The following is a 16,260-nucleotide window of genomic DNA, read 5'->3' as shown; positions in this document are numbered from 1 at the left end:
GTATGAAATTAAACATTAAATATAAACGGGAAATAAAAAAATACAATAAGAAAAAAATTAAAAACATAAATATAGTTTTATTATACAATTCATATATACATATTCTTTACTCTTTAACTTTTTTAAAACTTTAAAAAAAAAATTTTTTTTAATTATTGTAATTTTGTACTAGGCCTGTTTAAAGTCATTTCCTCTTCTGTTGCTCATCGCCTTCTTTCCTTGTTTTGAAAGAAATCAAGGTAGGGGTTTCATAGGGTTAAAGATGCTGGAAACACCTGTGTTGGCAGAATATTTTTTTTTTTATGTTTTCATTAGTATTGAATTTGAAACTCCTGAAACAAAAACTCCTGAAATATGTATTATATGTCATATTGTATAAAATTGATCCTCTGCAGTCAGAGACCCTCTTCATAAATCCCTATCACTATATCACAAACTCTGTGTATTACTGGTGAAAGTTGAAACCAGTGTCGTTCAGGAAGCTGGTGTCACCGAAACTTTAGAGTGGCCCCTGAATGGCCCGCAGAAACACCGCGCGCCCCACCCTTTTTTTATCTGCATCAGGTGACAGCCAATCAGAGCAGCGCTCGGGGCCGCGCCCAGCCTGTATCGGAACTCGTGGCCGCGCTGCAGGTAAACCACAGGTGTGTGTGTGTGTGTGTGTTGTCCTGCAGGTGTGTGTTGTCCTGCAGTTTGAAGGAGACTCAGTCGGATCACAGAGCCGAAAACTCTGAAGCAAAGTTAATTAAAGCTTCTCTGCTGAGGATGGAGTGAGAAGATGCGGGAAAATTAAATTTATCAACTTTTCGAGGAGAAGCTGAGTTCATTCTCACCTCTGCTTTGTTCTCTCTTTGGCTGTGAAGTTAAATGGAGTGACTGATATTCGCATTAATTTGGATTACCGTGTAAAGAAGAGACTGTGGTTTTTCCGCACGATGGATTTATGTGCAGGCAGGAGAACAGGAGTTTTACTCTTTATTTTCACATTTTTAAGTCTTCTTTATGGCTCCAAAGGGGAAGTACCATCCAAACCAACCGGTAGTGTCACGATTTTGCCCCCGGTTCAGCCTGATAATGGCCCCCAGGCCTTTCCAGATGCGGAAAAGGCAAATTTACCAGTGTTTACAATGGATTATCCAAGAATACAGATACCGTTTGAGATCACTCTGTGGGTGCTGCTGGCTTCATTTGCAAAGATTGGTGAGTAGCAGAAACATATGCCTAAACTGGTGACAATTAACACTTTGAAATCTGAGCATGTTGACTTGAATTCTTTCAAAAACATGCAAAAAGGGCAATATAGAAGAAGAAATGACCCAAAAATTAGAGAAAAAAGTAGAAAATAGAAGAAAATTACCTAAAAATTAGAGAATAGGAAAGAAAGAGAAAATCACCTGAAAAAGTTCAAGTTAAAAAAATAGCGGTTGTTTAAAATAATTTAAAATACTTAATTATGATAATTATGAATATAGCTCTTTGGACAAAGCTTTAAAAACAAAAAACAAATCAACTAATTTCCTGCAATTTGTGCAATACTTGCTAAGGTGCTCATAAGCCCTTTCCCAGGTTTTCAAAAGATATCAAACCAATTTGTGCAGATTTCAAAGGTTCAAATGTTTGTGAAGCTGCAACACAAGAAATGTGATGTCGTTCAAGGTTTCAAATCCAAATCTTTCGTCATTTTTTTAAAGAAAATTTCCAGGACTGAGGATGAAATTAGTTTTTGGTAATATCTCTGTGTAATGCATCAGATTTCAAGTCTTGTTTTTTTTAACTTGGTCCCTGGCAAATACATTTTAAAAAGTGTGTAATTTTCATAGAGGTTGCAGGTGAGCTCTGTGCATGCAAACTTGTTTTTCTGAATTAAACTCTCTTTCCTCAGGTTTCCATGTGTACCACAAGATCACCATCTGGGTCCCGGAGTCGTGTCTTCTGATCAGCATCGGTCTGATCGTGGGCGGCATCATGCACTCTGTCCACGAGGAGCCCCCTGCTGTGCTCACCAGCAATGTCTTCTTCCTCTACATGCTGCCCCCGATTGTCCTCGACTCGGGCTACTTCATGCCCACCAGGCCTTTCTTTGAGAACATCGGCACGGTGTGTTACAAATCAGCCACAGATTTCCCAAAACAGTTTCTTGATCATCTCTAAAGACAGTTTGACATCCGTGTGTTTGCAGGTGTTGTGGTTTGCAGTGGTGGGGACTCTGTGGAACAGCATCGGCATCGGCATGTCTCTGTTTGCCATCTGTCAGATTGAGGCGTTTGGCGTGCAGGACATCAACCTGCAGGAGAACCTGCTGTTTGCCACCATCATCTCGGCCGTGGACCCTGTGGCCGTGCTGAGCGTGTTTGAGGACGTGTCTGTGAACGAGCAGCTCTACATTGTGGTGTTTGGGGAATGTCTCTTCAATGATGCCGTCACTGTGGTGAGTGGGCCGAGGCAGAGATAGAGAAAATGTGTTTGAGCTTGTGCAAGTTAGAGGGATTTTTGGACATTTGTGGTGCCCTTTACTCTCTAAGCAGACTTGCTGCAACACGTTGGCCTGCTTTGGATACCTCTGGGCTACTGCTTGTTGTGAAAACCTGCAGAGCAGAGAGCAAGCTGCCGTTACATTCTGTTTTTAAAGCAATGCTTCACCTCCCAGATGACCTTTTTTATATCAATTAATCAGCCTTTGTTATGTTGAATTTGTAAAGAAACTTTTGTTTTTCTCACATGCCTCCAGTGAAAGATGAATCCAAAAATTCTTGATGAACTAAAAGGCATAGAGGTCCACGTTTAACAACAGCAAAACTATATTAAAACATCCATTTCAGCACCTATTTTTCTGTCGTCTGAATGTGCAAGCTGTTGTGAACTTTTTGCAAGTAATTGATATACAAATAGTCATATTATGTGGTGAAGTATTCCTTTAATGTGTTTACAGTATTGTTAGTATAATATTTCAGGGATCAAATATGCCTTGAGAGCACACTCAAGGGCCCAGCATGCCAGTGGGCCCTTACATGTGTAGAGACAAACTTAAAGTTAATTGGGAAAGTGCTGCAACTGGTGTGAGAACAAAGCAGAATCATAAACTTCATTGTGGAGATTATCGAGAATTTTCAGCCTGCTATTATACAAAAACAGCAGATCCAGTATCGTATTGTCTGGAGCTTTTTTTTCATTCTTTCTCTAAATGCTCAGCTCAGGTTTCACCAACTGTACAAGTGGCTCACTCTGTTTTTCTGGGTTAGCATGCATGTGTGAGAGCATAATGTGTGTGTGCAGAGGTGAGATTTCAGAACAGATAAATAACTCAGAAATGGAAGTGAGGGAACGTTGTTGGAGACATGAAACACTTGTATCCGAGCCTTTGGATGCTGTTTATTCAGATGCCGCCAAACCAGTTTCTGAGGTCACTGTCGCATTTGGCCAAACAGGAGGAGTTAACACATAGAGACAACGCCGTCTGAAACTTGTCTGAACTGAGCTCATGCTCAGATCTCCCCCCCTCACCCTCTTCTTCTTGTGCTGAAAAGCCCCCCCACCCCGCCTACAACAACCTGCGCTTAGCTTTGGTGTGTCCGACCCTTTTGTTTGGTTCTCAGTAGCTGAGCTGATGCAGAAAGTGAAGACAAACATTTACTCAGGCGTGGTCTGCACAGAGAGCTGAATTGCACTCATCAGACAAGATGTAACATTTGCCAAAAGTACAAATACTTGAGATGAAAACTACAATCACAAGTAGGAGAGGAACGTCAGAACGACTGAGAGAGCCATCAGCTTATCATCTCTGCCATCTGTGTCCTCCACACGCAAATTCAAAATAGGGAACTGTTGTCGCCTACATCCAGATCTGCGTTTGATAAATGTTTTTTTTTTTTTTAAAAAAAAAGTTCCTGTTTGCCTTGTCTCTTTCAAGGGCTTGTTAACCCTTTTAAACCTGGAGCAAGGAGCAACATCACTTTTGTTGTGCTACTTTCAGACGCCTTTCACAAGTATTTAAACCTCTAAAAGCTGAGCAAATCGGTCTGACTTCTTTCAGAAGCACAAGGAAAAGGGATGTGAGCAACCTGGCAAGAAATGTCCCACAAATTGCAAGAAATTAGTAGATTTATTTTTATTTTATTTATTTTATTTTTTATTTTTAAAAGGCTTTATAATAAAAAAAATCTATAATTAATATAGTAATTATATCATTGTCATCATTTTAAATTATTTTACAGAATTATTATATTTTAAGCAGTTTATTTCAGGTCATTGCCTTGCTTTTTTTTTTTGCTATCCAAGTTTTTGTCTTTTGTGATTGTGATTTTCTTTTCCTCCTGTTTCTTCTTTTTAGCATATTCCCAGTATATATAGTAATTACTGCCTGGAATATGAACTGTATATTCATTATTTTAACCACTTTTTAAGCATTTGCACATTACTTTCAGCCAACTATTTAGACTTAACTGCTTACTTGCTATCAAGTTTTCATTCATTCTCAATTGTGTCACATGGTGTTCAAGTTACACCCGACTCCATGTATGTCAATATATATATATATATGTCTATATATATAAATATACATATTTATATATATATATATATATATATATATATTCTGGTCAAATTGTTATTTAAGTGAAATTCTACCAAATTAGTTGAGCTACACTACTCTATTTCCATGTACCCCCTGGTAACTGCAGAACTACCACCTATGGTACAAATACCCCTAATTGGGAGTCACTTTGCTAAGTAGTTGTGCATATTAAGGACTTTGTCAACACTATCTGTTGCTGGGAAACTTTATGCTGCCTAGCGGCCCTTTTCCAAGTTAATATGAAGAACCTTTATCACAATTTTCCCTGCCAGTTCAAGTGTGACTGAGCACCTCAAAAGAAAGGCTAAATATGGTGTACGCACTGTATCTGCCTTTGCCTCAGGCTTTCACAAAGTTTCCAGTATCTACAAAATTCTTGCTTTCTGTGAAAATGTACTTTTAATGGTTGTTTGCAGCCAGACAGCACATTTTAAGCAGCCACATCACCGTGAAAACGGCAGTGAGCTGCTGCCGTTTCGTGTCAGAGGTATCGTCAGAACAGGAGGAAAAGGAACAAAGCCTCTCGGCAAATGGTCTTTTTCCGTGAGTCATTCAGCCGCTTGGTGAAATGAGATTATCAAATTGCAAACAGTACTGAGTAAATATTTCAATAAATCATTGTTATCTGCAACTGTGTCATTAGAGGCCGCAGCCCCTGACACCACCCATGACCTCCCACTGTTTGGGCGCTTTGTGCACGTGCGTGCAGTCAAAGCTGCACATAAAAGACTGTGTGTCTGCACGAGTGTTTCAGCCTGTGTGTATGTGTGTTCATGTTTTCAGGTGTTGTACAACATGTTCAACTTTGTGGCCGAGATGCCGGTGGTAGAGCCAGTGGATGTGTTCCTCGGGGTGGCGCGGTTCTTCGTGGTTGGGCTGGGTGGGATGGGCTTTGGCATCCTTTTTGGCTTCGTGGCCGCCTTCACCACGAGATTCACCTCCAAGGTCCGAGAGATCGAGCCACTCTTCATATTCATGTACAGCTACCTGGCCTATCTGGTGGCCGAGCTCTTCGCCATCTCATCCATCATGGCGTGAGTAGATTTTAACATTTTTACAGTTACAAAAATTTGAATGGCTGCAAGAATACAGAAAAAACACATCCTTGGTTTATGTTTTTCTGCAGCATTGTGACCTGCGCTCTCACCATGAAGTACTACGTGGAGGAAAATGTTTCCCAACGCTCCTGCACAACCATCCGCCATGTGGTGAAAATGCTCGGCTCCATCTCTGAGACGCTCATCTTCTTCTTCCTGGGGGTCGTCACCATAACAACCGAACATGAGTGGAACTGGGGATACATCCTGTTCACGCTGCTGTTTGCTTTCGTGTGGAGGGGTCTCGGTAAGGAGAGGGCAGAGGGTATCTGTGTCATGTTGGAGGTCAGGTTCTGTTTGTCTTGGTGCCTTTTGGTCTTGGTGCAGGACTAAAGGTGCCCTGTGGAGTTTTTGACTACTAGTAGTGCTATGAAGCAGTGTGTTTACAAGTGGGTCCTCATTGTCTTTGTGAAAACACATTCAAGCATATGTGTTAGTTGCAGTGGACTTTTCCACTACAACAATGTCATTTGCATCATTGATTGATGCAGAAATGGCATGAATTACTGTGCCAAAATGAACAACAATGCACGAAATTAAGTGATGCTCAAAATGTTTTAATGGAGGACCCCCAGACACCCCATGTCATAAATTTGCCTCCAGTGATGAAACAAAAGCTATGCCCTTTGTGATTCACATCTTCCCGTTGGATTAACGCTGTTTTACTGATCACTGATCACAACTTGGAAGCAGTAATGCACCAACTATAACAACTGCTTTCAATTAAAAAAGCTGCAGGGGCGACCTCTAGCTTATCAGGTAGTGTGTTTAGGCTGAATCCTCTGCAGCGATCCAGATTGGATTGCGGCCTGCGGCCCTTTGCTGCGTGTCATCCCCCCTCTCTCTCTCCCATGTTTCCTTTCGATGTGAGCTGTCCTATCAATAAAGGCAAAAACATCCAAAATTTAATCTTAAAAAAACAACCAAAACAAAAAACTGCTAAGAGACAAAGTAAGCTCGGAACTGTGAATAGTTCAAAGAAAATCATGCTGAAGTCCACAGAAGGGTTTTATGGTGATTTATTAACAAAAGACTAAAAAACTGCAATAACAAAAGCAAAACATGTAAAACATGTGACAGTCAACAGATACAATCACAGTCTATGCCAGTGAATGAACAGGTAAATGAATAAATGGTCTAAGTTGTTTTTTTTTTCTAAAAACAACTTCCCGCTGCAGCTAGAAACAGAAAATAAAATCAAAACAATGAGCTAAAAGATGCGACAAAGCTTAGAGCTGAGGGGAACAACAGTCAGGTTATTATTCTTCCTTAAATCTCACATAGTCTCTTGATTCATAATTGATATAGAAATATTAGTTACAGCAGCTTTAACATTAAAAATAATATCATGACACTTTTCTTCCTTCCCTCCCAGGTGTCTTGGTGCTGACTCAGATCATTAACCCCTTCCGCACCATCCCATTTAACATGAAAGATCAGTTCGGTCTGGCCTATGGTGGTCTGCGAGGTGCAATTTCATTCGCCTTAGTTTTCACCCTTCCCGATAACATCGGCCGGAAGCAGCTCTTCGTCACTGCGACCATCGCTATAATTATCTTCACTGTCTTTCTTCAGGTAAGAGAGCCTTTGTGTGCACATACTCCAAACATGTTTATAGAGCTGTTTGCTGCGAATTGCTCACGCCTCTCTAATTTATATGAGTATTACACATATTTATGTTTTGTCTTAGTGGTACAAGTATTTGAATCATAGACAAAAAGTGTTTCAGTCAGAAAGAAATAATCTTTTTTTCTAACAACTTGTCATGATTTTTTTTTAAATCTGGGAACACACTGTATGGTTTACAGGCCAGATCAGAACTGATTTCATTATCTTGTTAGTAATGTGGGTTTTGGATATAATGATCTTGCATTCCAACTCTGTCAGACCAAAGTCAGATTAAAACAACATGAAACAGGCCTTTGTCCGCCAAAAAAAACCACAGCTTTTTGATGTTGCAATAAGGACTCTGAATTTTGCCTCTTCATTTTTTATATTAAATTCACATTTTTTTTCATTTATTTGGGATTTTAAAAGTCTAACATTGTTTTTCTGTATTCTGTTGACTCTGTGATCTTTCCCTCTCCCCTCCACAGGGCATCAGTATTCGACCTTTGATCGAGTTTATCAATGTGCGCAGAACCAACCGCAACCTTGACACCATCAACGCAGAGATTCACTGCAGGGTATGCTACAGATTTCGACAGCTGCAAATGTGGCGTACTGTTTTTTTTACACAGTGTTAACAGGTGTCACTTTGCTCTCAGCTCATGGAGCACACCATAGCTGGCATCGAGGACCTCTGTGGACAGTGGAGCCACCTCTACTGGAAGGACAAGTAAGAACTTTCTCTCTTCTCCTGTCTGCTCAACAAAAAAGATGTTATGTACAGTCAGATTAGCTTTGATTTGATTTGATCTTTTCTATTTAGACAAATAACAAAAAACAGCAATGTTAAAATTTCAATAAAAGGAGACATGCAGGTGGAAACCCAGAAAACCCTCAAGGGGCTTCACAAGTGAGGTTCCCCATGAAACCATCAATCAAAGCATACAATCTCTCGTCATTGATAAGAAAAAGTAGTTTTAAAATGGTTAAAAGATATATATACATATAGGACATAATAAAAAAATGAATAAGAAAGGACAGGCAGATGAGCACAAAGAGCACAAAGCTTGCAAAATGTACACACTTCATCTTCATCTCCTCGCTGCTTCATATAATAAGTTTAAAGAGAAAGAATCTGCAGTGAAACTGAAGGAGAGGTGGCAGTTTTAGTTTACCTGCTCTGTTTCCTTCTTTGTCGTTGATAATGCCATTGTTCACTGCGGGACTGTGTGGGAATGTTGACGGCCAATCAGACTTTGGTGTCATGTTCAGCTTCTGCCATCAACAGTGACACAGATTTTTTTTTTCCTTCCTAAAGCCCTGAAATCCTTACTGGTATTTCCTATTTTGGATCCTACATTAATATGTAACATTGCAACAGTATTCTAGTATTTTTGTGTTTTGATGCATTGTCATTGAACCTGCTGCAGCTAGTAACTGTTTTTTGTAAGTTAATGACTGTGGAAAACGCTATCATTAGCGAAAAAAAACATTCAATTTTCAATACTTTACTTGGAAATGTTAACATTTCCTCATCTTTTTTTTGTGAAAAACCCAATTAAGGTTTGAAATGTGTTTATGTTTATTAAGTAAAGTTTCTGTGGGCATCAAAAACACACTGATAATTCACTTCAAATAAATGGCAGTTGCTATGAACCCAACCCAGTGTTTATAAATCCAGTCAGTGTTTGCGTCACAGCAAGTAGGCGTAAGGCACTTGTGTTGACATATTTGTATTTCTCCATTCTCTTTGTTATATTCTTTAGATTTTATCTTTTCATTTGATGTGAATGTGAATGGTAGTTTTTGTGTATATCTACACAGCAGCTTCCTCAACAGTCCTTTGCTGAAATTTATAGGAAGTGTAGTTTTCATTGCAAACATGCAATATTCTATAGAGTATAGTGTATGCCCCATATACTGTACACACATTTAGTGCAGTTTAAAATTGTGTTATTGAAATACATACAGTACACAATATCTTTTGTTTTTGGAGTATGAAATAAACAAACAGAAAAGATACGCAGTAATGTAATCTTGTATGAAATCTGCATTACAGGGCCCATAACCATGTGGGATAAAAACTCTTTGAGTTGATGAACTATGTTAAACAGTTTGTTTACATACAAAGCTTATGCTGTATGATATAATTTGATGTGAATATATTTATTTCAACATTTTTATATGTGATGGCACACACTTTAATCTTTTAATCTCCTTTGCTCACCCCCCTTTATCCCAGGCCTCTTCTACTACTCCAGTTTCCTTCTCTTCCTCGTAGCTTTTTGTTTACACACTCGTCATTCTTGTCTTGTGAGACAGGTTCCTCAAGAATGCAGGTTTTAAGTTTGATTTAACAGGTCAGAACCTGCTGTGAAAAAAGATGTGTTAAAATAAAGAGAGCAGTGAAATGCTTGTTTGGGGTCATTCCTCCGGCACATTGCATGGGTTTACCTGGCTTTAAGATTCAAGAGTATTTGAGTATTAACTCATATTTGGTAAAAAAAAAAAAAAAAAAAAAGAAAAAGAAAAAGAGGCCTTTTTAAACACAGCCTCTGCATTTTAGGACAGCAGAATTATGTTGTTAAACTTACAAACAGCCAAACACTCGTACTGATCATTTATTTAATCACTGAAAACTAGACTGAATGCAAAAGTCTTCGAAATAAGCAAAAAGTGCAGATTGCTACAATACAGACGTCATCAGGGAAGGCACCTGTTGGCTGTAGGATTACAGCCCTTTACAAACTACAAAAACAAACAAATTTAATGCAGATAAATAACTTTTACAAATTCAAAAACACTGTATACACTGAGATAAACAGCAGCTATAATGAGAATGAGACAAAAATAGCCACAAAAAGTCCCAAAATTGCACATAAACATATATAATATTTGATTTGATCATATTTTGAAATACTGTTTGTGTGGCCAGAGCCTGATGTATTTTATTCTCTTGTTTATTAGACTTCCAAACACATGAATAAGCCCTGCTGGTTGCACTCAATGACCTTCATTACAAACACATTGCTGGTTTAGATCTCTGATAACTCTATTTCACACAAACTAACCAGTTTGATCCCCTGTTTCTCTACTCCAGGTTTATGAAGTTCAACAATCGAATCCTGCGGAGGATACTGATCCGAGATAACAGGGCCGAGTCCAGTATTGTTGCGCTGTATAAGAAGCTGGAGCTGCAGAACGCCATGGAGATCCTGGACACGGTGTCTGGAGACATCAGTGCTGCTCCGTCCATCGTCTCTCTCTAGTATGAAACATCCTGTCTCTCTGTGTCTCTGACGATGACACCGGCTCCTTATTGTCTGTGTATATCAAAGAGGCAGAGAAAGTAATTTGTTTTCTCTGAATATCTGTCTTTTAGTGAGGAAAAGAAAAGTGCTGCTAAACCTAAGAAGAAGTTCCTGGCTACTGACCTGAAGAACATGCACGACATCCTGTCCAAGAACATGTACAAGATCAGGCAACGGGTGAGATTTTTAATAACGGATTACAGCTGTGTGCACACCATCCTGCTTTCCTTCTCTTATCATGCATCATCAAGTCGTGGAGGGTAACTAAGTACCTTTAATTTTAGTACCATACTTCAATACAATTTCACGGTAATTGTACTTTACTTGAGTACATCCATGCAGTGCTGCTTTATACTTTTACATCACTAGATGTCAGAGAAAAAAATTGTATTTTTTACTGCACTACAATTTTAACCCCAAAAAGCATATGATCAGAAATTTCCTCAACTACTCTGGCCTCGTTATCAAGTTTCAGGTGTCGATGAGTTGTCGAGTCAACCAAAAATACATTTCCTCACTAAACTCCTTACATTGTTTTATTTAAATAACTGTTTGAGTCTTACAGAGGTAAAATTATCCAATGTGTCACAAAAACAGCAAAGATTAGGAGAAAAAAATTGAATACAAATTTAAGCAAAAGAACTTCTCTTCTTGTCGTAATTATCGCATCTGCTCATGGATGAGAGGCTCGTGCTCGTGACAGTGCTGGACGTAAACATTAATGACATCCTCCTCAGATAAGCTGTAAAGTTAGCTAACTTGGTGGTTCTGGGTGAGCTTTACAGTGCATGCATGTTTCCTTAATTGCTTTTGAGTTTTTCAAATTCATTAATTCGGCGCTTTGAACACCGCAAGCTGAGTACCATTTAGTTCTGTTATATTGGAGAGAGGGCAGACATCTTTATGGCCAGTATCTCCAACACTCAGCAACTCACACCAGAACAGTCTAGACTGATAAATAGCACTACAGGTAAGACAAGAAATGTGCATTTTTGATTTTGGGGTGAACTGTCCCTAAGTATTAGTAATGCACAATGTTGATGTGTAATAAAGTTCTTTACATCGTTGTGTTGGTACTTGTACTTAAGTAATGGATCTAACTACTTCTTCCACCCCTGATGCAGCAGATAAGGACAACCACTTTGCATACAGAGGCACTGTTTGGTTTAACAAAGGCAGACAGCCACCTCCAGTCTTCATGAATTTGCATTTCACTGTTGTTTTAGTAAACTTTCAGCTGCTTACAGTACATACAGTCGTGTGAAATTTGAACTCTTGCCTCGATGGATCGTCAGCAGCCCAGTCTCACATGATCCTTTACAAAGCTGAACACCTTCCAGCCTCTAAAATGAAGTCACCTGCATCTCTATTTTCCAAATACAATAGTTGTGTTATCCTTTGTTTTAATCATGAAAACAAAATAGCAGCTTAAAAGCACAAAAAGCAGCATCAAATTCTTTTACCTAAAATTCTGTGTTTGAATTATTTTTCTGAAATCATCAAAGGTGACCAAACCTTATTTTTCACCCAGTTTGATAAACTGGAAACACACATTTCTTGTGACGCCTTACTCACACAATGACGCAATCACAGCAGCACTGAAACTCAGAGCTGTTTTGCATCGCCACAGACTGCGGCCGGCAGTACTTTTCCATTAGCAACACGACATCACCCACAGAGACGCTTTGATGTGTGGACAAATAGAGAGCATGTGCTTCTGTTCTTGGGAAGACAAATTGTCCGATTATCTCAATAGCCCCTCTATAACTCTCTTACACACACTCTGCGTCACCTTCAGTCTGTGATGTTATTGGTTTTAAGATTTTACATCCCAAGCAATTCATTTGCCAGACTTATCTTGTGTTTCCTTTTTAACTCACACGTTTTGTTGCATATTAAGAAAAGCGTGCATTGTGCGTTTTTATTTAAGTGGCTCGTTATAACAGTAGAATCCAAATCTCATTTCATCTTATCTTATCAAATTATAATGTCAACAGAGCAGAATATTAGATCATGTTGACCTCTTGTGAGCATTTTGTTGACATGAGATGTTTCTCTAAAGAACAATGGCAACCTTTATAGAGTTAGAAATGTTTGTTTTAAGACAGACAGATCTTTGTTGATGGGTACGTTGCATTAAAGAGGTTAGTGTGGCGGCTCATAAAGGCCAAACAGAGACGCGGACCCTTTCAGCTCAGACAGGTGTGGCCGGTTTTGGTTGAGTAATCTGAGCTGTAAAGAATGCCGTCTCATCTGAAAGCTTTTTAATTTTTTGTCATTTAGTTGAGGTTTCCTTCAGGTGAAACCACTCTGGCCGCCTATTCAAACTGAATTGAAATTTATTTTGCTAAGTAAAAAAAAGGAAAGGGAAGAATGAACATGTAAACATACACAAACATACAGACATGTCTGAAAAGGAGTGGGAAAAAGTGCAAACTTGTTAAATCCCACCCCTTCTCCATCAGTTATTAAAAAATAATTGACTTACTTCCATTTTTAAATAAATATAATTTTCTTAAATTATATAAACTATAAACTATACAGACCATTAATAACTTTGTAAACATATTTACATTGGTGTTTACAGTAAAAGAGGGTGATAGAAAAAGTTAATAATACTAAATAGTACAAAAATTAATAATTAGACAATAATCCCTATAAACACCTGCTGATTGTCAAATCCCTTCTTCGCCCATGTACCTCATGAAAATCATATCCTTGTACATCTTTTTAAATTAGTTCATGTTTGAACATTGCTTCAACTTAATCTTTAAACTTTTCCATAATTTACACAATAGATTGTAATACAAAAAAAAAAACATATAGTTGTCTGCAACCTGTGAATTTCAAATGTAATTTCATGTGCATAATAATCGAATCTATACACTTGAAGAGTCCAAATCTGCTGTTTAATTATGTATCTTTTTGTTTTCTTGAACCAGACTGTGGCTTACACTAGTAAGCACGCTCTGCCAAACGACAGCCACACCAGAGAGATCCTGATAAGACGCCATGCCAGCATCCGCCGCAGCCTCCGACCTGGCAGCTTTCAGTCATCGGTAAGCAGAAAGCTTTTATACTGTGGCTGGTATTGACTCAAGGTATTACATGAGTTTTGCAGAGTTGAGTGAAGAGTTGAATCTTGTGAGAAGCAGGTTAATTATGCTAAAGTGTCTGAATTTAAACACAAAGGTCACTTTCTTTATCCCTCATTCTTTATTATCTCCTTTCCTCTTTATCCTATCTGCTGTTTTATTCTAATCTTTTATTCTCAGGCGGTGACCAAATCCCACAAATACTTCTCTCTTCCTGCTGGGCAAAGTCTGGACTCAAAATTCCTTCCTGTTAGGCAGAACTATACAGGTAAGCCTCTCAAACTACTTTTATAACCCCTTAATATAATGCTTTCCCCTTTAATTTCCCTTTAAATAGATTTATGTTTGCAATAAACATCTTAAAAGCAAGGTTCACTTGTTAGTTTTTTCCCACAATTTTGAGCAAATCTTACAGACTTGTCATGGCTCGTCATTGCATCTCCAGTATATTTTTACACAGATATCTCTTTACCATAAAAATTAGCTCTTGTTTTTGCAACGGCTCCATTCAGGATTCTTGGAGCCTTAGTGTTATCTTGCAAACCAGCCCGTGTTTACACCAGGATGCATCATCAGTGGAGGGCGTTGCACAATGCAGAACTGAAGTAAACAGTTGTAGCAAACGCTGGATTGCATCGATAACCTGCAAGCTTTTATTACAAAGATTTGTTTTTATCCAAAAACCAAGCATGGATCAACTGTCAACAAGACCATCCGTCAAAGACCCATCCATTATCACCTTCTTCATCCTCTCTTTACAACCTGCAGAATATGACATACCCGGGCTCCAGACCAATCCTTTTTTTCCTAAAATGCCTTTGATGTTTCAAAATTAGTTGCAGGATCTGTAACAGAACCTGATTCGTGTTTTGGAAAAGGATTATGATAGAAAAACCCAAGACTCAACTTGTTACCCATGTTTGCTGTATGGCTCTTGCGATGGCAGTTTGTCTGTCAATCCACCACTTTGGTCCAGACTGAGATATCTCAACAACCAGAGGATGGATTTGTGTGAAATTCTGTGCAAGCATTTATGGTCCTCTGAGGATGAAGCCTATTGACTTTGGTGATCAACTGACTTTACCTCTAGCGCCACCATGAGGTTGACATTTGTATTTAGAGCCTATTTTCCACTGGAGGGAAAAAACACAGTACACAGTAACATCTGGCTTGTGTCTTTAGTGGGAAAGGTAACAATTTGCATTCTTACCTGGACAGATGACATTGGTATTTATCAGCTGCAGCTCTGAACAGCAGCAATGGAAACATCACACCTGGGTGGACTTGCAATTTTGCCCCTTTTCTAGTGTGACTGTTGGTAACCTCTGGTCCTTCTTGTCATCTCAGCCACAAATAATAACCATCTCTGTCCAAGCAACGCTCAAACATCACTCCTTTCTACTGTTTACTCAGTTTTGATGCTATGGCTTCACTTCATCATTACTTTAAAATTTTACCATTTTCTTCACCTGTCCCAGATGATCAAGAAACAATGTCAGAGTGTGCCTACCCCTCCAGACGCTCTCGTTTTGGCCAGCCGGCACGCTCCTCCTCCAGAGCCATGATGCCTCTCCGTAGGCTGGACACCCTGACAGAGGCACCCTCTGTTGATGTCTTGAATGAAAGTAAAGGGGAAGACAGAAACAGTTCAGGGCGTGGCAAGCCCAGAACAAACTCCTTCTCGAGTGATTCCCACATTCCTTCTCCTCGCCATCACCTCCACCCCTTTGCTGACAATAACAGCAGCTCAGCTGATAATTTCAGAAACGGGCATCATGAAGCAGAGGAGGAGCAGCAGCAGCCTTCGTCTCCTCCTCCAGCCTGGGCTGCTGAGCCGAGAGACAACGCAACACGAAACCCGCTGCTCAGGCGGCCGCAGTGGAACCCAAAGAAGAATTAGAGGTGTCTTTGGGCTTTCAAAGGCAGCTGGACTGCGTCTCAGGAACTGGAGGAGCTCCAGGGTCAATGCACACAATCATTCTATGCATTTACTTAAAGAAAAATTAAATTAACATTGGAAGTCCGTTCATTTCTATTAAGAGGTGAAGCATCCTCCAAAATGAGCCCAGAGTGCACAGTAAACTACCTGGATGTCAGAGGTGTCGGCCGCATCAAAAGCACAGTGCACTCTAGTGAAGGACCTGTTCATGGACTGTGAGTCATTCTGCCAATTTTTAAATATGTAGTTACCCATACACATCAATGAGATTTTAATATTTTCTATCATTTCAGAGGACTTTTAAAGACAGTGTGATTTAAACTATTTTAATTTAGTAATTATTTGTCTTTAGGTGTAAATATTATACTTTTTTTTACTTTTTGCTTTTTGTGTGAGACAGTTTAATGTTTGAGGATTTGTATATAGGTCATATCGGTTTAACATGAGGAACTATTGCTGCGCATTACAAAGAACTCTTAGGACAAACCAGAGGTGTTTTGTATGTCTGTTACATTGATGGACCTCAAAAATCTGATGAACCATTTAATTTAATTTTTTCTTTTTCTGTAATAAATTTTCTGTTTTTGAAAGCTAATAAGCTTTCTCAGTCAAACCATGGATGCAGTCAGAGTCGTTCCGA

At 39.1% G+C, this 16,260-nt stretch overlaps 1 protein-coding gene across 1 annotated transcript; it reads left to right on the top strand.

The window, feature by feature from the left end:
• Positions 1–668: 668 nt before the first annotated feature.
• Positions 669–16,233, top strand: slc9a2 (solute carrier family 9 member 2). Its single transcript, XM_042494321.1, has 13 exons — positions 669–1,200; positions 1,883–2,097; positions 2,180–2,428; positions 5,354–5,604; positions 5,697–5,914; positions 7,043–7,242; positions 7,764–7,853; positions 7,935–8,005; positions 10,376–10,543; positions 10,658–10,763; positions 13,529–13,645; positions 13,862–13,949; positions 15,160–16,233. The coding sequence occupies exons 1-13, from the start codon at positions 936–938 to the stop codon at positions 15,579–15,581; spliced, it is 2,460 nt and encodes an 819-aa protein (XP_042350255.1). The 5' UTR covers positions 669–935; the 3' UTR covers positions 15,582–16,233.
• Positions 16,234–16,260: the final 27 nt, after the last annotated feature.

Source organism: Plectropomus leopardus, chromosome 10 (assembly GCF_008729295.1).
Source record: "Plectropomus leopardus isolate mb chromosome 10, YSFRI_Pleo_2.0, whole genome shotgun sequence".
In the NCBI taxonomy this organism is placed as follows: Eukaryota; Metazoa; Chordata; class Actinopteri; order Perciformes; family Serranidae; genus Plectropomus; species Plectropomus leopardus.
This window is presented reverse-complemented; position numbering and strand designations above follow the sequence as displayed.